At 34.1% G+C, this 27,614-nt stretch overlaps 1 protein-coding gene across 3 annotated transcripts in view; it reads right to left on the reverse strand.

The window, feature by feature from the left end:
* ANO3 (anoctamin 3) overlaps positions 1–27,614 on the reverse strand; it is a 429,363-nt gene that overhangs the window by 108,492 nt on the left and 293,257 nt on the right. For all 3 annotated transcript variants that reach the window (XM_021665048.2, XM_064365095.1, XM_064365094.1), the window contains 4 exons: positions 20,588–20,746; positions 11,890–11,990; positions 5,451–5,495; positions 255–386 (listed from right to left, as the gene is read on the reverse strand). In XM_021665048.2, the coding sequence (XP_021520723.2) occupies positions 255–386; positions 5,451–5,495; positions 11,890–11,990; positions 20,588–20,746 (437 nt within the window). The remainder of the gene's footprint in view (positions 1–254; positions 387–5,450; positions 5,496–11,889; positions 11,991–20,587; positions 20,747–27,614) is intronic.

Here is a 27,614-nt window from a genome sequence, read left to right on the forward strand (position 1 = left end):
TGTTAGAAACTAGACTACCAGTCCATGGGCTTGCAATTAATTATTCACTACTGAGTGTCTCTAAATCACCAAATCGATAATGAATTAATAACATTCACTTAGTGTTGTTTATAAGTGTGTATTTTAATATAATAGTAAGTTCTCTGATGTATTTGGTAAACAATGAAAATGGTCCCAGGTATTTTTATTCTATAAACAAGTCCCATATCATAAAGGTATAAAGGCAGGCAGTATGAAAAACAAAGGAAACTCACTGGTGAATTCGTGCACGGCTGAAGGGGCCAGTATAGCAGTCTGACTCCTCTAGGTCTGGAAAAGCTGACTTGTCAAGAACCATTGGGTTATGGGCCATCCAGTTTTTGATTCTTCTAAAATAAGTTTGCATCCTGGAATAAAGTCACATTTTAGAACTAGATTAGGTTGTATTCCAAAGCTGTGACTACCTTCCACTACAATTCTCTTAAGTACTAAAGAAACTTCTCTGAAAAGAGATATGCACACCTACACACACCACACATAACATGCATTGCTTCTGTTCTCACATGAAAGAAGAAAATAGCAAAACAAATCAAATCTTGCATTTGTTTAAACTCTTTCAGGACAACTATGTTATCTTCATGAAAAAATAAAACAATTGTGGAAAAGATTTCAGAAACAAGATACATAAAGATGGTGGTAGGAAAGAGTATTTTTTTAAAGCAGCAAAATATATTTATTAAAACAGTGTATGTATACATGTATGCAGCTATACAGATATAGAAATAGATCACTCCCTAATTTTTTAAAACAAACAGAATTGTAGCTCTAGAAAAGTGGAAACTGAAAATAAATAAATGTCCATGACACATTCAGAGGCACTGGGAGTCATAAGTGTGGTAGATAGCAAAATTTTAAAGTCAACCAAAACTGAGTTATAATTTATTGCACTGTACTAGCCATATAAACTTGTACAAGTTATTTAACTTCTTGCCTTGGTTTCCTCACTCAGGAAATAAAAGTAATGCTGATCTTACTGGAGAGTTGCAAATTGGTGTTTTATTCTAGACTTGACAATTTACAATAAGAAACATTGGGACAAGGAGCCTTTGCAGGACTTTTAAGATTCTCATGAACATAGGAATAACCTGATTATCTTGTTAACATACAGATACTAATTTAATGCGCCTGGAATGGGGACTGAGATTCCACATTTCTACATAGCTCTTAAGGGACACTCACGTTGCTAACCACTGACTATACTTTGAGTAATGGGTTTAGCATAGGCACCTGGCATATACCATTTGGACAATGTTTTGGGAAATCTGACATCAGGATACTTTGGCTCCAGCTTTAGATTATACTAATAACCTAGTTCTATTATAATATATATAGTGATTGAAATTGAAATCAGATTTATTTTACAGAGAAAAATAGAAACAGAAGAAACATATTGACTGCAGGGATTGACTCTGAAAGTCTAAATTCAGAGATACTATAATAATTGCTGTGTTTAATAACACAATTGCAATATTTACACACTATGAGTTTCTATCTGGGGAAATTTTTGGCTTCTGCAATAGCAAGTCAAAGTAGCAGGAGAGAATATTTTTGTAGATAAGTATTAAATATAACACACATCAATATTTATTTGGCCAACTCTGCATAAATTTCAGAAAAAAATTAGTATAGCAATGGGTAGGCAGTGAATATTGTATCTCAGGAATTATTTCATTCAAGCCTATCATGGTAAAATTACCATGTGTAATCTGAAATAAAAATAATATCCTAATGCAAAGATTAGTATGTGAAAGTCTGGATTTTTCCTTTGCCAAGTAAGGTTATCATTTACTTATCAAGTCATTTTTGTTTTTGGAGGAAACAAAACTTTTTTTCTAGCCTAAAATAATAAATATGTAGTATTTGAGGTGTTCATTTTGCTTCTTCTCATTATAAAGACAGCCTTTAAAGTAATAAAATATCACCTCACTGGAGAGCCTGATGTATAGATGTGTAGAAAACATTGAATAGATTGCATCACAATTACTCAAGCTTGTAAAAATTAGCATAGTTGAAAAAAGCAATGGGGTAGGAGATGGAAGATAGTGTTCTAGTGCTGGTCACTAAAATTGGGCTAAATACTTCCAATCTTTGAGCTTCAGTTTCCTCATTTCTAAAGAGAGGGAGTAATTCCATCTGTTCTCCTTCATTAGGAGGCTAGGAGGATCAAATAAAAGGAGGCATTCTAATTACACTTAGAAGATGCTGATGGGCGGATGGGCACAGTGGCTTATGCTTGGAATCCCAGCACTTTGGGAGGCTGAGGCAGGCGGATCATGAGGTCAGGAGTTTGAGCCCAGCCTGGTCAAAATAGTGAAACCCCGTCTCTACGACAAATACAAAAAATTAGCTGGGCATGGTGGTGGGCGCCTGTAATCCCAGCTACTTGGGAGGCTGCGGCAGGAGAACTGCTTGAACCAGGGAGGCAGAGGTTGCAGTGAGCCGAGATCGCGTCATTGCACTCCAGCCCAGGCAACAGTTTTTTTGTTTTTTTTTTCGTCTCAAAAAAAAAAAAAAAAGAAGAAAGAAAGAAAGAAAGAAGATGCTGATGGGCTACAGTACTCAAGGCTCTAGTAGCTCTGACAATATCATAAACAAAGTAGGTATAAATGTGAATTTTAAATATTTTTAAAAGAAATGGAATAAAAGTGGTTTCAGACCATCATTTGTGATGTTAACAGAAAATAAACAATATTATCACTTTAGGCTTTTCACATACACTTCCTGTGAAGGAAGGGGTAAACAGAGTCTAATAGTGAAATATAGTTGGCCTGAATTTGAATACCAGGATACAAGAATCTAGGTTATTAATTTCTTTAAGCCTCACTCAGTTTTTCTTCTCTTAATTGAAAAGGAATACCTTGAGAATTAAATGAATAATGTCTGACACCACAGTGCACAGAATATAGTAAGCACTCAATAAATGTTTATAATAATAATAATATATGATTTGTACTACTAAAAGTACCATCACCATGCCACCAATGTAATCTAATGTATTATCTACACTCTACTAAACCTTTATTGTGTTAGACATTTTGCAAACTCAAGATATCATGGCATAATGTAAAAATAGAGCTTTAGGTTTCTTTGCTTCAATCAGAGAAAAGCTAAGAGAATTCTATGAAAATGGAGAACAAGTCAGGATTAAAGGGTCAAAAGAACTTGACCGAAACACAAACTCTGCCAAACCAGCTGTGAAAGCTGGGCACGAGGTGTGTGGGTGGGGATGGTACAGGAGTGTTTTTTTGTTTTCTGGCCTGCAAAACTGGCTATTCTCTGTTCTGCTTCCCTTGCAGAGTCACTTATAAGATGCTTTAATAATTGAATGTGAAAATGCTTTGTGAATAAAAAATAAATTGCAGTGATAATAATAATAACAATTTCCTCTCAACCTGCTGGAGAAGTGATGATCTTCAAAAGCTGAACAATTGCCTGTACATTAATTATCCCCTAATGTGTACTGCTCAAGACCAAGCATGTGAGAAAAATCCTTCCCCACTCCAGGAAAAGAAAAGCAGAAGTGAAACTAAATGGCCACGTTTGATTTCAATTTCTTACTTTCTCAAATGTCTACAGATTGAGTTTACAAATTTTGTAATTTTTTTCAGTTTAGTGTTATATAATTTTACAGACTACTTTTCTATTTATTCCTTGTCCTTCCCACGTGATCCACAAAGAAACAGAACAAAGAGAATTACTTATTATAAGTAAAATGAAAAGAGGTGGGCTATAGCAAGATTCAAGATATTTTAATAATCATTTTGAATAACTGATAGCTGAATTTTCATTTTATGAACTTACACAGAAAATGAGAAACATAAAAGATAAATAATGACATATAATAGTGTTTGTTTTTCTAATTTACTTTTAAATTTGACCAAAACAGAGAAAAGAACATTTTTTTACCTTATTAAAAATGTTTCTCTAGGATTTACTACATGCATTTGTCATGATAACTTTATATAAACAGACATTTGTTCCAGTTTCAATATATAGAATTTTATACTTCCAAAAGAAACATTCACGTTTAACAGAAAACCCACTAATTATGCAGTAACAAAGTCTCACTAATTCTATAGTAGCAAACTGAAGCAAAACTAGAGATTCTATCAGCCATCCAACAATAAGCAGGCATATGCAGAGCAAAGAGAAGAAAACCTGCAGTTGCAAACTTGCATAATATAATATTCTAGTGACTAATTTCATTAGCGAAATGACTGGAAATTTGCTACATAGACCAGGACCAAATACCCACATGGGAAATGAGAGCTCATTCTAAATGAGAATGTTAACCTGACAGAAAAATGTGACTTGGGTGAAGCGCATCATTAGTTTAAAAAGGAAAAGCTATTTCAGTACTAATTTCTTTAATATTCATTCTAATTTCAAGGTTTTTTTCTCCATAATTTACCTTTCTTGTCACTCAATACTGCCACACCTAAAATTAATGCTTGAAAGAGATGAACATTTTCCCATTCTGATTTATAAAGTTTGAAATTATATTCAATTTTCTTTAGTAAAGAATCTAGTTTTATTGAATCATTTCCTCAAATGGCCTATTATTCACACTATGCAGTTCTTCTAGTTTTTATGTTATTCTGATTTGTAACATACATCTGCAACATTATTCAATGGAGCATACTCTACCACATTCACATGCTTTATCTTTGTAACTGATTCTTTTGCAAGGTGCAGAAAACTGCCAAGGGTAAGAAGCTTTTTATTTGAGCATTCATTAAGTGGAAGCTGATTTCTTCCAGTTAAATAGTGACAAGAATATTCAGGAGGAAGAGTTCCTTCCATCTCAGGGTTGTGGTTTGATTAACTTTTTTTCCACAGTTACTCTTACCACAATAGGTAATATTTTGAAGTAAAGCCACTCAAAAGTTCATATTCAATACTAGGATAAGAGATGTACCTTTGAGTGTTAGAATAAGAACGGGTCTGCGACTCAAAAGATGCTATATGGCTTTGGTAAAGTACCTCATCTCTCTGAACACTAGTCTTTACCACTTCTTTCAAATGAGAGAACTGGACTGAATGATACAGAAAGTCTTTGCTGGGTTTATTGTTCTGTTACTAGTGGGTCATCATTTAACCATCGATCTTCATCTTCTAAATATTTTTAAAATTAAAATATTGTAAGATGCTAAATTGCAATTAAAATCCTCCTTCCATAACATTATAACATGGGAAGAAGTCAAGAATGGCAATGATAAATTGTAACAAAAAGACTATTGGATTTTAAATGTTATTCAGTTTGGCATAAGACATTTTGGAAATCTCTTCAACAAATCAATAGAATCATTCTTCCTACAATTTACAACTGCTGATATGGGAAATCAAATATCTTCTTCTATTTTTTCCAAATGACAAACTGGTTATAAAGAAATGATTCATCACCCACCAACCTGCCCATGGATTTGCTCCTCCCGTCAGTGTAATAGCACTTTTTCCTGAAAAATACAATAGAAATCAGCTAAGGAAAGTAACAAGAACAATAAAGTTACATGAGTGAGTGACAACATTCAAACATATAGAGCATTTCCATACCCAAAGTTCCATATGCTTAAGAAACTTAAGATGTTTGAAGCAACCCAGCATAATATGAGGAACATCAAGTTTACATTGTTTTAATTTCAGAATTTAAGATACTAATAACAAAGATGCTCCAATAAATTAATCTGCAGACCACTTTTGAAAAAATGAAATTATTTTTAATTCTATTTTTTGAAAGTCTGTCTTCTGCCACTCAATTTATACTAAATCAATTATTTTCTTACATTTTATATAAAGCCATCCATCTATCTATACATCTATTTAATACATATGTAATAAATACTTCTGATTTGCTAAGGAGTGGTAAGTTAGAATCACCAAAACTTGAGAGAAAAAAGAGGGAGGGTCAGTTTGTGTCCTCAAGAAGCTTCCTTGATAGTTGAGGTGAGAAGTCATCAGTTAAAATTAAATGTGAAAATGCAAGAAAACAGAGAGGCTATGGAAATACTGAGGAAGGGGACCTCAGTTAGTTTTTATAGATGGAGGACGAAGGACACAGGGAAGTCTTCCCAGAGGATATATCACCTGTACTGAATCTCAAAGCATGAACGGGAGTAGTCTTTTGGGTAAAGTAGTTACGCATGACATCCTAGATAAAGGTAGCAGCAGCATATGAGGTGGTTTTTGGGACAAAACCAAGTATTATAAGATTTAGAGAACTGCAACCAATTTGGTAATAGCTAGAGCATATACTAAAAGTTGAGGCTCGTGATAAAAGGGTGGAGGATGGTAAACAAGGCACAGATGATAATGGGCCTTAACAACTAATGCTAAGGATTTTAGATGAAAAGTAAAGGAGAAGATATTGAATGTTTTGAGTAGAGGTATAATATTTCTTAGAGAAACTAAAACTTAAGGTGACAGAATTCATCTACTAAATAATTTTCTCCACATGATCATGTTGGAGCTTAGAAATCTGATATTCTTACTCTTCTAAAATACCTCTTTATCTTCATCACTAAAATTCATTTCAGAGGATCAGTAAACTCCATCATGTTGTGGTATCTAGAAAGCAGGGTTAATAGGACATCCAATATCTAGCCCTTAAGTATGTTATTAGCTGCTTAGAAAACTTGAAAACTTTTGGAGATATCATATTTCATTGCAATCCCTTTCATTGCTAACTTTTGGAGATACCATATTTCATTGCAATTACATTGCCAGAAAATAACTTTAAAATTGCCCCCGCTGTATTCCAACACTAACTTCAAATATGGAACATTGAAGCTTGTTATATCTATACTAAACTCACACTTTAAATATCTTCTCCATTTTTTTCAAACATACATGAAAGGTTGGGTTCATACTTCACTCAATGCTTACTGGACTGTAAACTCTTTTTTTTCAGAACCACCTCTACATAGATTGTCTTGCACTATTTTCCCTAATGTAACATAGCTCTTCACTAACAGTCTTTTTTAAAAGAAGCATTTCTTAAAGACAGTAGTTAGTTTTGTTTCTCCGACTTTGTATGCGTAGTGCATACTTGGCACATTGCTTGAAAAATAGAAAGTACTCAGATGGCCGATGAATAAATGAATGAGCCTTTGTTTAATTCACAGTTGCATTTATCTCTTTCAGTGCCAGAAAGCATTTCTCATTTAATAAACACTTACTGAATACAGTATCATTTAAAAAACAACAACAACAACAACAACTATAAATGCAGAAATTGGTATAAAATAATTCCCAGCATCAAACAATCCAGGGACATTATTAAAAGGAGATAAAGTTTACAACTGTAATTATCAGGAGTAGATATGGTTAGGAATATTATAAAAGAATATGGAGAGGGTTGGCATTTGAACTAAACACCACTTTCTACTTTTATTGATGGTTGTTTGAATACTTCTCTTAAACAATTAAAAAACTATTGAGAAAATGCATTAGGAGAAATAAAGAAAATTGAGAAAGAAAGTCATACAAGATAAATATAAATAGTTTTTAGGCCATCTATATGGTAAGAACAAATAAAAATTAAAAATAATAGACTTAATTCTCCCCATTGAAAAGGAAAGAGACTTCTCTCTCTCTTCTGAGAGCATTAACTTAAGAAAACTTGCCATTATAAGTACTTTCTCCTCTCTTTGAAATGTATATGGTTCTTTAGAAAATAAAATGGGTCTTTTGTCAGGACTTAGAGGCCATCTTTTTACAACGCAAATATCAAGGGAGATAGCAGCCCCATCCCAGTTTCTGTGAGAGGTAGGAGCTTAACTTTGGTGGATGCCTTGCACCAAGTTGCAGAACTACCTCCTGTCAAAAAGATATGAGAGGTTTTATTTCTCTTCTGTATGAAGCTAATTAACAGCCCAGTTACCAGGTGAATGTATGATGAACTATGAGTGACGAATGGTGCTGTTAAGTCCTCTTACTTAAAGGATTGATACCATTTGTTTTTGTGTTCCCACCCAAATCTCATCTCAAAGGGTAATCCCCAGGTGTTGAGTCCAGGAGGTGATTGGATCATGGGAGTGGTTTCTCCCATGCTGTTCTTGTGATAGTGAGTAAGTTCTCACGAAATCTGAGGGTTTCATAAGTGTCTGGAAGTACCTCCATTTTCTTCTCTGTCCTGCCACCTTGTGAAGAAGGTGCTTCTTCCTCTTCTGCCATGATTGTTAAGTTTCCCCAGGCCTTACCAGCCATACAGAACTGTGAGTCAATTCAACCCCTTTTTCCTTTATAAATTGTCCAGTCTCAGGGAAGTTCTTTATAGCAGTATGAAAACGGACTAATACAGGGCTAGTTACTGTTTATTTTGAGAATATGCATGCAATAGGTTGTATTTGTTTGGCTATATTAAAAAAATGAGATTTCCCTTTGTCTTTACAACTTTTTAGTGAATTGACTATGATAAGAATCACATACTGGTTTAATGTTTATTCAATAATGAAATGGTTTTCTTCCTTTTCTATCTTTGTGGAGAGGTTTTCTGGGAGGGGGCAGATTTTGTTTTTAATTATATTTTCAATATACCATGTATCTTTGATCCAGGAAGCAAAAAACAACTTGTAATTCTCCTTAATTCTTCTGTACACAAATGAACGTGCAGGGCCAAATCTTCTTCTACCTATAATCACCCATCCTGTAATTTAGTAACTGTATACTGTTCATGTACAGTGCTTTCTTTATTTTTCCCTTAATTTTCACTTGAAAGGTTCTGCTATTTTATACCTTGTGGCAAGACTGCAGTCATCTATCTACCTATTATAACAACCACTCCAAATTATAAGTAAATGATTGCCTCAACCACTGAGGCAGCCAGAGCTCAACGAACTCAATGGGAACCTGTAGAGATGCCTGTGGGGCTAAGTGAGGAAGACAATCAAATGGGTGAAACCCTGACCCCCATGCTGCTATCTATTTTATAGATTGGGCTCCCATTAGATTTTTTATTTCATTTTATTTTTGCATAAAAAGTGATCTAAGTTTTATCCCAATTATGATAAAAAATAATTGCTCTTAATGTTTTAAAAATATAGCCCCAAATTTGCTTTGTTTAAAATATTTGTGGGACAATAGGCTTGACAAAAAATGTGAGGTTGACCCTATCTGGGTACTCCATCTGAGAAGCCACAGAATGACTAAATCTTTTTTTTTTTTTTTGAGATACAGTCTCGCTCTGTTACCCAGGCTGGAGTGCAATGGCTCCATCTGGGCTCACTGCAACCTCTGCTTCCTGGGTTCAAGCAATTCTCTTGCCTCTGCCACCTGAGTAGCTGGGACTACAGGCACGTGCCACCACACCCAGCTAATTTTTGGTATTTTTTAGTAGAGACAGGGTTTCACCATATTGGCCAGGCTGGTCTCGAACCCCCGACCTCGTGATCCACCACCTCGGCCTCCCAAAGTGCTGGGATTACAGGTGTGAGCCATCACACCTGGCCAGACTGAATTATCTTAAAATGTGCTGAACTCTCTTAATGTGTGAGAAGTAAGAATGAATAGGAATCAGCTTTGAATCACAAGAAAAATGCTAAAAGGATCTGACATTTCTGGAATGAAGAAGACCCAGGCTAAGTCCTTCCTGATATGACAAAAACTAGAAAATGTAGCTTATTATAAACCTTTGAAATTGTCCTGGTTAGATTTGAAACATCAAGTCCAACACGTACGTCATATTGACTTTGAAAGAAAAGTCAAGAAAGAAGTGGCTAGAAAAATGTAGGCACATTAAAATTTTACACATATATCCAAGCAGAAAATTTAGATAAAATGCTCAAGATTCATATTTATAACACAAGGAGGAAGAAAAAAAATCAGAAAAATTATAGCTAACAAATCTTGCAACTTTTCTTCGTTGAATCTGACAGGTAGATTTCAAAGATAAATAAATATGGAACCACTCAGTATGGGTAAAATTTTTTATGTGTAAATTAAAAAAAAATTATTCTAAAAAGATGTGCATGTTTCCTATTTAGGTCATTGTTTTGTATAATTTAATTTTAAGGCAATATATGTTCTTGAATATGCTAACAGTTGTCAACTGGAGACTAGATTGTCCATCGTGAAATCCCTTTGCCACTTAGTTAATGCTTGAATTGCATTCTCTTCTTATGAGTTGGCTGCTAACCCAAATTTCCAGTGTACCTTGTAAATAAATGACAAGTTAGTTACTAAGGAGTTAATGTTACATCTATTATTTACACTGATCTGGAAAGATGTTCCAAAAGAACTCTGTGTTCTAGTATTTCTCAAACTGTTTTCTCAAGAACACCAGTATCACATGGAAATTAGGAAAAGGCTGTACAGTTTATAACTGTCTCTTTAAATTTATAAAAAATATAAAGATCATTAAAATATTAAAATCTCTAAGACAAGATTTCCTTACCATGAGTATCACAAACATTTGGAATGCTTGCTAAAATTTACATACCCAACCCCATTCCAAGGCTAATATGCCAAGATCTCTGGGAGCAAGCTCCAGATACCTTCATTTTAATTATTTGCAAGGCAATTTTAATGTGCTCTAAAGATTGAGAGCCACTTCTCTAAAAATATTTCCAGTAAATATGCTTATTTATTAACTCAGAAATTAAGAAATAAATTTGGTTACAGTATATTCTTTCTTTAAGATCCTGTTGAACTAGTTTGACACACTTTGGAAAATGCTGCATATTTAAAATATTTATATTGGTAAATCATGAGAATTTCCATGGTATCTTCTCAGAGTTTCCACAATCACAATGCAATAATCATAATTTTTTTGAAGGACATTATAAAGAAGAAACTTCAGGCAAAACATCAATTAAAAGGGATAGAGTACACATGCTCCATATTTTTCTACCCTTTTTCATTTTTTTCTTGGATAGAGTAGAACTCTTCTTTTACATGCATTCCTACCAGGCAATTAAACAATGACTAAGAAGATGAGGATCAATACCTCACATGTTATCTTGAATACTATAGAGGCTTGTCATAATATTTGAGAATATCAGCACTTCTGCCAGAGTTGGACTCTTTCATGCTACCAGGTCTGACAAATTTCTCCATAGTTTTGAAATGCACTTAGTTTTCACTTACATTCATTATCTAGAGGCTCTTACTTGGCATTCTGTTTGTGCTAAACCTTTTAAAACTTTCACAACTGAGGAAGTATATTAAGATGAACATCAGTGTACATGTTCATGTCTTCAATGTGAGTAAATACTTGCATAGTAAGAGCACTGTTGAATGTTACTGTGAGAAATGATGGAGGAAAGTGACACATTCTGCATAAAACACAAGATACTCAATATAGGGAAACTGATGTCTATTCAATCTTTACTTGTCTAAAGGAAGGACTGAAAAATCTTTGAAAGAAGCAGTCCTCCTATTACCATTTAATTCTTGCTATTGAGGACAGAATTAAGAAACCATCCTGGTTGCATTAACCTGAGAAATGATTTTTGCTAATGACTATACAGAGAAGGAAAATTTATATACATAGAAAATGCTGTACGCTCATATATTCTGCCTTCTGTGAAAATAAAAAGAGTTCTGCTCACACATATGAAATAAGAAGTGAGACTGGTCTCAGGTACTGTTGTAAGTCAAAATTGAAAATAACTGTTTTACTCTCCCACTAGGCAGGTCCACTTTGAAATGATATAGTGTCTAGGGAATCAGAAAGTTTGCCAAATTAGACAAACACATTAGGAATAAAAAAAATAACTGTCCAGAGTAACTGAAATTTTGAAAGAAAAAGCATTTTCTCTGCAGAAGTAGTTGCATTTGTTGCTCTAAGGTGATGCAAAAGATAGACTCGTTTTAATACATTTTGAGATAAAATAAAGTAAAATTTGAAAGTACCTGAAGGGCATCCTGATATTCAGCCTTTCTGCATACTTGCACAGCGTGTCCCATGGAATGTGAATTTTGATAAACATGATATCAGGGCTTGCAATAGCTGGCTGCAAATGATAGCACGATAGGCAACATTATTTAGAATTAGAGCTGATGATATAATGCCATAGTTTTATTTTGGAACAACAAACATTGTCCCCTTGACTATGAATGGTCACTGTCACTGATTTAAAAGAAATTCATATGGTTAAAATTTCTTAGTGAAGAAAAACCTTGATAAAAATGTAATAATGACATTGTGTACAAGAAATAACCACCTAGGTGAATTAGTGCATTTTCTTACATTGATCTTTATCAACATGCAGAATCCCCAATCAGAACAATCAATCATAAACCAATTAAGAATGTGAAGTTATTTTTGAAGGGCTTTTTATCATGACCTCATTCCTGTCCAGAGGGGGAAAAAACACTGCCAGTTACCATCAGTCATTTATTAACTAATTGACTAATTTTTCTACCACATTTTATTGAGTAACTACTAGGTCCTTAAACTATGTGCTTGGTCCTGTGATAATACTGGGAAAAAAACGGAATATAATCACACAAGTCTGTTATTTCATACAGTTGTCATATTTGCTTTCTTTCTTTCAACTTTGCATCTATTTTTACTTGTATCAAACAAATAAGATTAAAGTATCTTTGACTAGACAAAAGGTTTTTAAGCAGAGTCAAGTATGCATAATAATTATCTAAAGAGCTTTTACAAAATGGGGTACTCTGGTTTAATTCTTGGAAATTCTGGGATTGTTTGCATATTTTGATCATACTGCTATACTCAGAGAATCTGACACCTTTCTGAATAAGAGAATCATCACAATTCTTAGATTTGGTTCAGTAGTCTAAAACAAATAAATAAATGACTACCTAGGCATTATATATCACTCATATTCCTATTCAACTGTATTTTAAAAGGAAGCCAACACAGTTATTTCCTGAAGTTCCTACAATATCTGAGGTTCATACAGCATGGGACAAGTATATATCCATTCTAACACTGAATTCCACAGAGCTTATCCTTTACATGATTATAGTAGCTGAACATCTGAAATATAAGAACTGTTGTTTGCTTCCTTTTAGATGTACCCACCAGGTTACACACAGCTCAGCTCCATTTGATTAACACTGTTCATTGTATTTCCACTAGATGTAATTTATCAAGAAATATATGAATCTTAAAAGCTCAAGAATAGGGTAGAAATTATTCAATTTAAAATCATATAGGTTTTAAAATTAAACTATAAAGTTTTCATATGCATATATTACTATAGCCTCATATTCTAAGCAGGGCTAGTTTCACGGATTTGCCAGATGATATTTTATTTTTGTGTTACCAACATTTTATTTTTTTAATTTTTTGAGACGGAGTCTTGCTCTTGTTGCCCAGGCTGGAGTGCAATGGCGCGATCCCAGGTTCAAGTGATTCTCCTGCCTCAGCCTCCTGAGGTAGCTAGGATTACAGGCATACACCACCATGCCTGGCTAATTTTGTATTTTTAGTAGAGACAGGGCTTCACCATGTTGGTAGGCTGGTCTCAAACTCCAGACTTCAGGTGATCCACCTGTCTCAGTCTCCCAAAGTGCTGGGATTACAGGTGTGAGCCACCTCGCCCAGCTGTATTAGCAACATTTCTAAACAGTATTTAGAGAACCAATGTCAGTGGACTAATATTCAAACCTAGAAGACAGCCTGGCTACTCTTTCCATTGGGCAGGCATCTTCATAGACCAGAAGTTGCCAGTTTGTTCCATAGACTATTAGAAACACAGAAGTGAGGGCTTATTCCACCATCAAGTAAATTTCGGGTTTCTCATTAGAGGACTTCTGAGACACTTTAACATGGATACATTTGCTAAAAATATCTAGGCAGGTGATAAAGTATGCTGAATTTCCAAACTTCTGGATCAAGGATTGTTTTTATCCCTGTAGCTTACTGAGGTACTAGTATTTTGCAAATCACCATGGGAAAAACAGCATAAGATGCTTTCATGTCAGTGCAAATTCCAAAGGACTTTTCCTATGTAAGCATATTTGTTTCAAATTAAAGACAAAGGATTATTAAAATGAAAATTGACAATGCCAGAGTAAACATACTATGTCTCAAATATCTATGGGTCTTTGAATTCAGACCAAAGTTAAACATATTATCTATGCTTGGGAAAAATGTATACAATTATTTTAAAGTGTCCATTGATTCATTCAAATAACCATTTGTTTAAAAATGTATCACCCCGCTGGAAATTTGTCACTGATTAAAGAAAAGAGAAGATTGTCATGTTATTTCCAGTCTCTTTTAGTAAACGTTCCAGATTTGGTGGAAAGGTTTTTGGGCAGGAATGATACCGATGAGAAAATCTTTTTAAAACATGAAGAAACATAAAGTGTAAGCATTCATCTATTTGAATGACTCCTTCATCCAGGGTAAGTGAAAGACATGTTAAGTTTTATTATAAATCTTCCTTCTTTATCCTTACAAAAGTTCTTAGGTAAGATGATGACCAAGATCCTTTGTTTAAAATTACGGTGTTGGCTACCAGTGTTACGCCACCTTGCCTCTCACCAAGCACAGTTTAAATTTCCTCAATCTTTACTGCCTACTTGGAAGAAATCATACAGTATAAATGAAAAAGCATGGTATTTGGAATCACAAAGACTTAAGTACAGATTCCATCTCTACCATTTACTAGCTCTATGGCCTTAGAAAAATTACTGAACCATTCTTATCTTCAGTTTTCTCATCTGAAAAATGAAGGAACTTATCTCTACCTCACAGAGTGTGAATGTTATAAAAGACTGGGCACATCATAAAGTGCTCATGCCTAACAAATTTCCCAGAAATGTTTTTTTCTCAGTTGACAGCAAGCCTCTCAAATCAGAATCTACACAAAATGATGATTAATTTCAAAGCTTGAATCTTTCTGTCTACTCCATTCATCTTTAGTAGAGCCTCTTCCTTGGCTCTGTAAACCTTCTTGAGTTGCATAAGGTTAAAGCCAGTATTCATCTATGATTTGGGAAGAACTCTGAAGTACAGTGACCTGAATCAAAGTTTAACTTGACGAGTTAAACATTTTTCTCTGAACTGAGCATAAATTTTATTTAAAAAACAAACTATTTCTGTAGACTTTATAGTTTCTCTGGAAGATTTGTCTTTTTCATCTTTATGTATTAAATTGTTCTATGCCTGTACTTTACATTTTTGTTTCTGAGTAGATGAAGTTCTTATTCAGAGGTTATTCAAGGAGAGAAAAACTGAGACCCTAAAGATTACAGAAAATCTATCTAGTCCTCATTTTCCCCAGAAGCTGGAAGAGTGACCTTCATGAAGATGAATCTTCATGAAACGAAAACCAATCTATACCCAGACTGAGATGTTTGACATGTAGGGTCAAGACCTTAAGAAGACACTGATCATTTGCATTCTCCTAATGGTTCCATGTGGGGTTTGAAAGTAAAATTTCTGTTGTGGAATAGATAGATTTTGGGAAAAGAAATAATTTTTCAGGAGCTGGGCCTTATTCTGGTATAAATGGAGGTCTCATTCTCCTTTAGGGCATCATGGTTTCTGAAGTCTAGGCTTGTTGGTTGCCAGAGTACAGTAGTAGAATGAAAGAGAGACTGATAATGTGATGAATGTTGAGAGAGATCTGGGAAGGTATAAGCTCCACAGCAGGAAAACCTGTGTCTCCTACTACTGGGGTTATTCCCGATTTATTTTAATTTACAGTACATGTAGCCAGATTCTGATCCTCCCTTCCTCCTTCACAGCTATCACTCTGGTTTATATCATCATCTTTGGTCGGGACTCCTGTAGTACTTTCAAGCAGCACCTCTGCTCACACTCTTGTCCCCAGTGGTCTATTCTTTGCACAAGCGTCAGGATGACCTATAAAAATGTATCTTGGGTCATGCCATTTCTTAGAACCTCATTTCATTCAGAGTGAAAGCCAAAGTTTCTTCAATGACTTACATAGCCTTTTATAACCTTACCCTCGATGTCTCCATAACCTCTACTACTACCCTTTGTCTCACTCATTCCACTTCCATCATTTGGTCACTTGTTAATTCTTGTCTCCCCTTGCCTTATCTTTCTTACACATTCTCTTTTCTGTAGTATTTTTACCTTCATTTGCTCTGTAAATGTCAGGAGAGAAGATACCTTGTTTTGCTTATGTATCCCTAGCACCTAGTTCTGTGCTGGACATATAGTAGACATGCACTAGCATTTATTAAATGGTTGACTATGTTAACCTATTTTGAGAACACATTTTATGTAATTTATATCTAAGCCAGTATGATGGAGACAAGAAAGCAAGTAAGCCTGGACTATTCTGGAAGAGGGTACTGTGTCAGGATTCAAATTAGCATCATGAACAGTATTGGTTACTGAGTCATTACTGTCAACTTCTAGGAGGTAAAACAATCTAATATACTTAAATAAGGGGATGCTTTATAAGAATGTTTCTGCATTACAATAACTACCATTAATAAGTGAAATGCCAAGCTAAGTGCACACACATAACATTTCTCATTTTGTATGTCTTAAAATATATAGAGATTTTATCAGCCAACATAAACTTCTTTTATAACTTATTCAACTTAATTTCTCTTTTTCTATACCTCTACTTAAAAAACAAAACAGAAGAAAAGAAAAGTAGTTTCATTCTCTTGCAGCTACTGGGCAGGGGGCTGGTGTGGGAATGATGCTGTCAGGGAGAAAGATTACCTTTTCCCCAAGAATCAAAAGCTGCCAATCTGGCATTATTCTGTTCAGCTCTGATGAAGGCAGGTTCCTCAGAGAACAAAACACCCACTACCTTCACACTTCACATTATTATTTAATTATTCCACCCCAAATTCCCAAGAGGCAGGAGATTCACTCTTGAGAGAAGAGAAAAAAATCATGTTTTTACAAAGTCACTCTGCAAATTGTTAGCACAGCATGGAAAGAACATAGGATATGATAGCTCATAGCTTTCAATCTAAGAGAAAGACAAATTGCTGATAGAAACTGCATCTCTAGTGCCACCCATGATCTCTGTGCATCCAGTCTTGCTCTTCAAATCTATGTTCTTTTCAGTTATCCAAATTTATCTTTTTTGAAAACAAATGTGATCACAATACTAGCTTGCTTAAAATTATTCAATAACTTCCCATTTTTCTTAAGTTAATGATCAAAAGTCTTAAACTACAAAAAAGAATGACTAAACTGTAGTCATTCTTTCCAACCTCTTTTAGTAACCTGCTTTTTCTGGTATTGAAAAATATCCATGTCCTTCCTCCTACCACCATCTTGATCTTTAATTGATCTATGCTATGGTGGGATCTGGCATTAATAGTTTAAAAGATCACCACGTGACTCTAATATACAGTTCAGTATTGACAACCCCATTTGGCCCCTTTATTCACCTACATTAGCTACTATTCATTTTTCAAATCTCAATTCAAAGTTTATTTGTAAAATTTCTCTTTCTTTTCATCTTTGCTCATGCTCCAGACCATACCACGGCCCTTGTTACAAGTCATTTTAGCACCATTTACTTTCTTTTTAGGCCACTTGTCACAGTTTCTAATGATAAAGGTTATACTAGTAAAGAATTTTAAACATTGTATTAGTAAGTGTAGATTGAAAGCTACCTTGGGTCAGGTCATCTTTCTTGTGCAGTCTCTGAAATACTCTCTTAATTATGCAAGTATTAGTCAAGTGGAAAGAATGTAACAAGATTTTTTTTGTTTTCTTAATTTGCAGAACTTTCCCTTGCTTGGATAGGCAGAGTTTTTACAGAGGTTTAGGTAAAATTACATAAGTCTTCTATGGCCTTTTCAGAGGGAAGATATAAAAATCTCCCAACTCAGCTTCAAAACGAATAATATCTATTCTGGAAAACCAGAGTAGCTTTAACCCTTTCACTGTTAGGAAAGTAAGTCAGAGGTACACAGTTGGGATGACAGAGAAAGTCAAGACTGGTAACTTGTGTTTAACACAATGGCAGCAATTTGCAGGGATGGCTGTTCCAACAATATGCAATTGAGGTTGAACACACCTGATCATGCTGTCCTGGCAATTTATTTAACAGTAGGAAACAAATCCTAAGAATCTGAATGTAGACTAAAAGAGCTGTAATTGTGGAGCCCAGAATGAGAAATCTCTCTGTTCAGGAATAACAGTAGACAAATAGACACTGTCCTGCTGAGAGTCAATCTAAACGAAGACATCATTTGGGAGTGATTTAAGAGGGAGAGCTCAAGATCGAATAGATTTCCCTTTAAACTCGGAAGGGGACCTTTTTTGGATGAGTAACACCCTGTATTATTCATGGGAAAAATTTGGAGGAACAAGGTAAAGGAAGACTCAGAACTGAGAATCTGGGCTTTCTGGCAAGAAAAGTAGGTAAAAGCTGGGAGCAATACCTATTACAAACATACAATTTTCCTGTCTGACTCCTTATACTGACTGTAAACTGAGTCTAGGCAGAGATTTTGTCTAAGTTAATCATATTTCTCAGCAGCTTACTCAGTGCTTGCCAAAAATAATTTGCTAATAAATAAATAGTTGGAGATACGTGAGAAAAATACAAATATCATAATAAGACCTATGTATAAACTGCTCTGGGAGCAGATGAAGAGTGATTAATTCTATTTGTATGGAGGAGGAGTCATAGGATATCCAAAGAATAAAAGTCTATTGCAAGACTGAGTTCATGAGTTTTTCTTTCAATAAATACTTCTTTATTTAATTAGCGACCAGAGATGAGGGGGGGATATTCCGGGTTAAATTTCCTGGAAGAGGAATAATAAACAACTAAAGGAGTCAACAGAAAACTGAAGTCAGGATTATATTTGCCAGGCTCTATAACCCTAGGGTGTGTGTGAGTAATTGTTTCCTTGTAAAGAGTCAAATCATGGTATGTTTGTTATTTTATACGTAATAAAGAGTTTCAACCACTATAAATGGATTAGTTTTTCTAGGGCTACCCCAAGCTACAGTTTATTACTTCCTAATGTGTGTTCCTCAGAAAACTAATTCCAGGAGATGTTCTGTAGGCGGAAAGGGATTTTAGTGTTATATCTAAGTGCTTACTAACATTCTGATATAGCTTATTAGCAAATTGTCTAGATATTTCATCAAAACAGGTTTTTTTCATTTTACTTTGTTGCTCCTATTTTTTACAAAACTAGTTAAAACCCAATGGTAGGGCTGGATGTGGTGGCTCACACCTGTAATCTCAGCACGTTGGGAGGCTGAGGCGGGCAGATCACTTAAAGTCAGGAGTTCAAGACCAGCATGGCCAACATGGTGAAACCATGTCTCTACTACAAATAAAAAAATTAGCTGGGCATGGTGATTGGTGCCTGCAATCCCAGCTACTTGGGAGGCTGAGGCAGCAGAATCACTTGAGCCTAAGAGGCAGAGGAGGTGCATTGAGTCAAGATAGCACCACTGCACGCTAGCCTGGGCTACAGAGTGAGATTCAGTCTTAAAACAAAAGAAAAGAAACAAACCAAAAAAAAACAATGGTAGCAATTTAGGTGTCTCTGTAATAGTTAATTTTCTTTTTCTCAGAGAGGAACAGCTGACTAAATCCCTAACTTGTAATAATATGTATCTAGTAAAAAGCTGAATTGGTTCTAAATGTAATGGCAGTTTAAGATATCTGTAATATATTGCTAAATGACAGGAATGAATAGCAGAATAATATATATAGAGAGATATGTGTATGTATATGTATATATACATATATAAGTATATACACATATATATCATAAATGTATGTATGTGTATGTACACATATATCATCTATATCATCCATGTGTATGTGTGTATACACAGATATATGTCATATATATCATGGCCAATTTTGTATAACATTTTATATATTTGTATATACATAGAAAATATATTGAGGGGCACCTAGTAAGATAAAATCAAGTCACTAACAAGACCACCAAAGGAGAGAAGGATATGATTTGAGAGAGTGTAGATACGGACTTTGAGTTTTTATTTTGTACATATCTATACTTCTAATTTTCTACCTTAAAGTTTCTTCTTTCTGTAATGTGATTAATATGTGTTTTCTACAACCACACAAGGTATAACTAAAATAATGAGAATGTTTTTTAAAAAATTTTTCTCTGATACTAGGACCATGGGGGATATGTTTTTCTTTCTTTCTATTTTTTTTCACAGTAAGTTTTGAAACTGTTATTGTTTAACTAGAAAAAATAAATTCTTCCAAGAACATTTATTTTTAACTCACAAAAGAAAAAGATTTGGGAAGAAAATCATATACAGTTCTAGCACTAAAAAATAGACATTAATAGTTGGCAAACTCTTCTCTTTCAAAATTTTATTTTTCTTTACAAAAGGTTTTCTACTTTATATAACTATAATCATTCCTTATTCAGTTTTTAAAGTTGCAAAAATAGTCATGCCCTTTGAAAATATTTAAATTGTACAGAATTTGTAAAGACTAAAAACTGAATACATATTTAATGGGGCTATGTAAATGTATTTATTTAACATTTGGTAGAAAAGAACTATGTATTTTATAAAGTCATGTGATGCATATTTTCCTTTCTAAACCATAAGTGATGATATCTGTTCCAACACATTTTATCACATAACTAACAATAGTAAAGCACCTACCTCCTTCTCCAACATCAAGCCTTCTGCTCTGAGGTTCTTTTCAAATGTGTTTCTTTTGTCATATTGTATATTTGTCTTTCTATAAACCAAGATGTAATCGATTCTTTTTTTGCCATCTTTGAATAGCGGTCCACTGGATGCTATGTAATTCATGTCATTCTGGAAATAAAGCAATGATTGTTAATGGTGTGGGTTAGACAAGTACATACATTTTTCATTATAGTTACTTTCATTTGAACACTAGCAATCAATATCAAAAAATTTACTTTTAATATTGCTACTACTACTACTGTGAGATATGGAAATACAATTAAAGAAAGTTTACAATCTACTATAGGAGCCACATTAGCAAATGATGTTCCAGGAAATAAAATTAGGCAATCTGATACCTGAATGTGGGTTCTGTGGTACTGGCATAAAAATGCATATGTTTTATTCAATAAGACTCATGAAAATAATATCATATAACAACAAATAATAAAATAATTATTTACTATTTTATTTAATCATAAAATAATGCTAATATACATTGAGTATTTAGTAAACATCTTGACCAGATATAAGTGCTTTCAATACTTTATTCTATATACTACTCACTATGTGCATTTCAAAGATAAAGACACTAAGGCTTAGAGAACATAAATACTAAGAACTGAAACCAACTTTATTTCCTGTGTTGAATAACACTCAGTCCAGTCATTATTTTCCTAAATCCATATTTAGTAATACTGAAACCAAAAAATAATCCCTAAGCTATTTGCTTTGGGAAATACTTTTTCTAAGAATATATGACTGCAAACCAACTAAAACAGCTTACTTTTCAAAACAAATTGCTTGCTCAGCAAGACTGCTCTAGAGCCTTCATTCAGTTGTACCCACCAACTTAAGCTATTTTTAATGGACTCTGTCCAATTTTCAACCAAATTCCTGCCTTGTAAGACCTACCTTAAAATTACCCAGTCTGGGCTGTGAGAATCCTTTGAAAACCCTTCCCTAACTTCATTCTTCTGAAACACTACTAAGACTATCCATGTGGATTCTTATTTGTTGTAAGTAACTTCGATAAATCAGCTTTATTGATCAACACATTTTCCTCATGGTCCTCTTAGTGGGGATTTTCCAGTATATTGCCCAAGATCAACGAGGAACCAAGACTTGAACCTAATTTCTTCTGACTCCAAGTTCATGTTCACAACTATTATCTACCTTATCCTTCTTTCTCCACTTTCCTTCAAACTATTTGGACATCTGTATCAACTCTCTATTTAATGTTTCCCATCCAGGCATTCTTCAGATTCAAAACACTTTCCAACATCTGGGGAGATATTAGATAATGTCAGACAAAGGCATTTCAGACTGCTTTGGAGGACCCTGACTGGGGCACATATGCAGCTCCAGTTGAAAGAAGTGAGGACCAGAGCAACCTGATGTTCAAGGAGATAAAGGCCAACAATTCATTCAGGTGAAGAAACAGAAATAATATCCAAGAAATACTCACCCTACAGTGACAGGTGAGGTTATCTGAGGAGCCTCTAGTGGACTCTGGCTCTTCAGAGAGATTAAGTTCAAGTGCGTAAATTTAGTAATAGAAACTTCCAAGTTCAAGAACAAGAAAGCTTTACACAGTCTTTTCTACAATGAATGAAAAAGTTTTGAGATTTCCAGGATTAATATGGAATCCTGGAAGATTCCACAGGATCTGGAAAGGACTATAAAGTGACTAAGTAACTAATTGTAATTACAATTAGTTACTAATTGTAATTACAATTAGTAACTAATTGTAATTAGTAATTCCATAAGAGAGTAATAATGACAGTAGTAGCTATCAAATACTTACTATGTGCCACTATGCATTGTGCCAAGTGCTTCAAAAGGTTATTTAATTCAATTGCCATAACCCATGAAGGTAGATATTGACATGAATACATATAAGCCAAAGAGGTTAAGAGACATACAGATATCACAGAAAAGAAAATAACAAAGCCAGCATATCCACCAATTTGATACCTTACCTGGCGGTCATGACCACTATATTTAAAAAGATAAAGCCCATATACAAATAAACATTCCTAGGACTAAGGCTTGAGTATTTTAAAAAGACTAACAAAAAAGGTCATTTCCAGATGTTACATAAGAGAAATACTTTTAGGTGAGGGAATTTTTTGCCACAGAAGGCACAAATTCAGATTTTAGAGGGCTTTTGCCTCCAACACTTCAGACACTTTTTTCATCCAGGTCACAAAAGACATAGTCATTGCTGTATCCAGTTATCAATTTGCTGTCTTTTAAATTTACCTTCCTGCAGTGGAATCACTCTCACCGACTTGATACACCTTTTTCCTTTGACTCCCAGGATATCTAATGTATCTGGATTTACTTCTAGTTAAGTGGTCACTTGTTCTCTCTTCCTCTGATTTGTTAATGAACCATTCATTGGTTCTCTTGCCTTTTTTACCCTATATACTCCCTCCTTGTGATTTCATCCAAGCTCATGGCTTTAAATAACCATCTGTATGTTGACTATTACAAAAGTATTCACCGGCTTATATATCTAACTGCCTTCTGGATGTCTAATGAATATCTCAGAGTTAACTGTCCAAGATGAAATTGCTTATCTTCTTCAAACAGGTACTTCCTGCAACCTTCTTTAATCTGGTTGATTGCAATTTTGTCTTTTCAATTACTAACATCAAACATCTCGAGTCATCTTTTTTTTCTTTCTTGCCCATCTAACATTCAAATCATCAAGAAAATCTTTCAAAATATATTTAAAATCTCACCACTTTCTAACACTTTCATTACTACTACCATTACTATCACTCTGGTGTAAACCATGATAATCTCTATTGGATTATTGCAATAGCCTGGCTTGTCTCTTTGCTTCTCTTTTCTCCTGTATAGTTTGTTCTCAACATGACAGTTGAGTTACCTCAGTGATTCTCGATATTATAGACGAGATCATGTAACTCCTCCAATTGAGGAGATCATGTAACCCTCCAATTGCTCTCCATGTGACTCATCACTCTTGATCCCACTTCCCCTAATATATTTTTTCTTAGCATCTGCTAACTTCTAACTTATATATATATATATATATACACACACATATATATATATACACATATATATATAGTGCTAACTAATTTATTAATTATCTTTTGTTTGCTGACAGTCTTATTCTGCAAAGATATAAATTTTATGAAGGTAAGAACTTTTTAACTTTTTGGTTTACATAGTATCTTACACATCTGGTTGACAGCCAGACACATTGTAGGCATCAGTAAATATTTATAGAAAGAAGGAAAGAAGAAAGAAGAGAAGGAAGTAAAGAAGAGAACACCCATAGTTCCATGTATTCAGTAGACAGGGTTAATCTCAAGAATACAGGCCTAAAAAAATCATGTGGTCATCTGTCATCCTCTCCCTTCCGACATTTATAATAGAAAAAATTATAATAGGCTAAAATGAAGAATCTCAAAATCATAGTAGCACTGAAATTAGTTACAATTTGGCTTGCTTTTTAACTTTATAACTGTGACCGACTGTTTACAGGCATCTCCATGCTGATCTAAGAAAGGATTAGGTGAAAATAAAATGATACACACATTTTTCTCCATGTTTTCTTAAAGTATACTACCCTCCCAGTGTAGTAAATAGAATCAACTGAATCTCATAGCACTGGAAACATATTTAATCCCAGGTGAAGGCAAATGTCCTTCAATGAGAAGACCTAGAAATCAAGAGACTGGTTGGTAGGAAAAAAAAATATTAGAAAGACAAAAAGGTTTTCAAAATATTTTATATGCTTTTCATTTTAAAAGCAGTATAGACTCAAAATGGAACCATGATAGTTATTTTCCATTACTCTAATTCTAAGCTAAGTAAATGCTAAACTCTCCCAGAAAGACAGCTATCTGTTTTAAAAATCCACATCTTTATAAAAAAAAGTAACCTCTTATACCCAAATTTTGTCTCTCAGTGAGTAAATAACTTCAAAACTTATTAACTGGAATTTTAATTTAATTATTATATAAATTCCAAATGTTGAATGGTGAGTTTTTACCAGTTTTAACAGACAATAATAAAAAGTAGATCTCAAAATGACAATAGAGAAGCATAGCAAAATTTGGAAACCTCTTCTGAATTATGTAGAAAGAACTCAGTAGAGGTTCTGTATCATTTTAAGGTTAATAGTGGTATACTTTATTTTAATATATATGACAGCCATTAACAAATATGTTAATTAACCCGTGTTCAAACCTGTTGTTTAAATATAGAATTCACTGAAAACTGATTACGTATGTCATTATATCTAGATAAAAGGAATACAGCTTCTTCAATTGTTTGGTATAATAACAACAGACCAAACATAAAATCACCATTAATTTCATGAGTTATTGGAAATAGTGAAACACTTTCCAATTACAGTAGGAATGCATTTGATTTAGAGATTTTTCATGTTTATTGTCTCTAGGGGACAGAATAAAATTCACTTTTCTCAGAGGAGCTGGGATGCAGAACATTCATCAGGTACCTATTTAAACAGTTTTAAAAATAACTCAATCATTAATGTGTTTGCTCAGATACTTTCAGAAAAGCTGATCTTTCTAAAAAATATCCCAAGAACATGCAAGTTATAGCTCATGTTGAGTAGGAACCCTTTGCAAATATTTTAGCCCATTTGCAAAACAGTAGTAGAGATTTGCGCATTCTCACAAGAACCTGTTTTACAGTATTCTTCAAATAAAATTATGGCACTAACTGCTTGTCTTGGTGAGGGTGAGAGGCTTTTTATTTTCTGAATGTTTCTCCTCAATCTATAGGTATCATTTAACACCTGTGTGCTAACCTGTAGGGTTAAGGAAAATAAGACATTTAACATTTTAAGGGATTTTATCATATACTTGCAGTTATAGGCATGTAAATATTTCATTACAATGCTCTATCTAGTATGCACCCTAATAGAGTTATGAGCTATAAACACATGAAGAATGTCAGAGTGTATCCAGAAGAAGCCTGATCGGTACCAACAGACACTGAAGGTTATATATCTTTGTGAATTTACCACAGCCAGTCTTTATCAAGCACATACAAAATTAGATCATATCATTAATCAGTAGGTGATTGCTGGTTATCTGTACTTCATACTTGTGAGTTAGTAAAATGTAGTATGACACATTGGTTAAGGTGTTGAGAACTGTGTTCAGACGTACTTGGAATCTAATTTATTGTCTTCTTAGGCATTTAACTTCACTGCTTAGCCTAAATTCTACAGCTTTTAAATGAAGATAACAATGTTACCAACATTGTAGAATTATTATTATGGCTAAATGAGATAGTGCATGCAGAACACTCCCCATGCTGTCTGATTCATCTCAGGAGATCAGAAAAATGTTGGCTATTTTAACAAAAAAATCAGGTAAAACTATATAATGTATTCACTTACACTGGGATTTTACTTGTTTTCCAATAATCCAAATGAACCCTTTTACTTTCTTAAAAATTATCTTTCTCAGGACAAAGACAGTTAGAAACACAGATAAGTAATGCAAATAACATTGATGTGAGTATGGAATCATAGCAAAGGAAAGTAGAAGTCCTTTATGTATAATTTTGAAACATAACTCACTACAAAACACAAAGTGTAGTAAAAGAAATTCATAGCTTAATGAGTTATTGCAAGATAAACACCTACATAACCATTACCCAAGTTAAGAAATAGAAACTCACCAACTCCTGAATAAGCCTTATTTATACCACTCTCTCATATGGTTATCCAATTGTTACAGCACCCTATAGTAAAAAGATCTCTTTCCTCATTGCTTTATGGTCCTGTTTTTTGTCCTAAATCTAGTCTCTATATGTGTGAATACTGAATATTATAAAGATGTTTTCCATTCGACTTACATTTGTGAAATGGTCATAGTTCATTCACCAACCCTTTGATTGTTGACAGATTCTACCTCATCTTGCCAATCTTGACCTGATGTGGAGCTTGTTGTGTAAAGACCCTCATACAATTTATGGTATCTTGCAAGTCTTCATGCAGCATGCATGGCTCTGTACAGGTGGAATCTCCTTGATTACTGATTCCTGACCTATGCTTAAAATGTTGTTTTGCCATGCTGTGTAACATGGCAAAACAAGGATGTAACAAGGATAACACTCTTCCCAGTGTGCACAGCTCTCAGGTGCTGCCAGTATCTGCTCCCACCCACTGTATTCTTTTTCTCCACATTTTTATATTCAGAACCAATGTAACCAAATATTGCTATACCCATTTAGTAGGTATTTTTTGTTTTTATTGGATTTAAAGAGTAATAGGCCCAGGTGGGGCAGGACAGAGGAAGCAGGGCATAACTCTGGCCTGCTCAGAAGACTGCTCAAGGGCTGTAGGTGGTTAATTTCCTTGGTTGTGTTGCCTTTGCAGTCCAATGTTAAAGGCAGACAATGAATCAGGTTAGTCCAACTCTCCTCCATAATTTGGGTGGCCATCAGGTGGGTTTCAGCTCATAAAGCCAAGTATCTGTATTCTAGGTTCATTATTCTTACTCCTGTCCTATTGAATCTGTTAATAATAGAAATATTTTTATTAGTTTCTAGCAGTGGAATTTATTTTTGACTTTCTGTATCCTTTTATGGTAATTATTATGTTAAAAGATGGAGGTCTAGACACTGGTAGTCTGATGCTACGGTTTACTTAGTAGTTCTAGTTTACACTCCTAAATTAGACAAAAATCCAACACTCTTGGTATGTAGCTAAAACATTTTAGAGTTACAACTATTTCCTCTTAATAGCTCTTGTTACAGACCTTACTTATCATAGAGAGCAAAACCAGGTATTTTTTACTTATGTATTTATTGCTGCAAAATATACCATAAAGTGAAAATGTAAACCACAGAATGGGAAAAGTATTTAAAAACCATATATCTGATAAGGAACTTGTTTCCTTAATATGTAAACAGCTCTTATAACTCAACAAATAAACCAATTAACACAAATAACCAATTAAAAATGGATAAATGA

Source organism: Aotus nancymaae, unplaced genomic scaffold, assembly GCF_030222135.1.
Source record: "Aotus nancymaae isolate 86718 unplaced genomic scaffold, 86718_ANA_hifiasm-v0.15.2.pri h1tg000059l, whole genome shotgun sequence".
NCBI classification, from domain to species: domain Eukaryota; kingdom Metazoa; phylum Chordata; class Mammalia; order Primates; family Aotidae; genus Aotus; species Aotus nancymaae.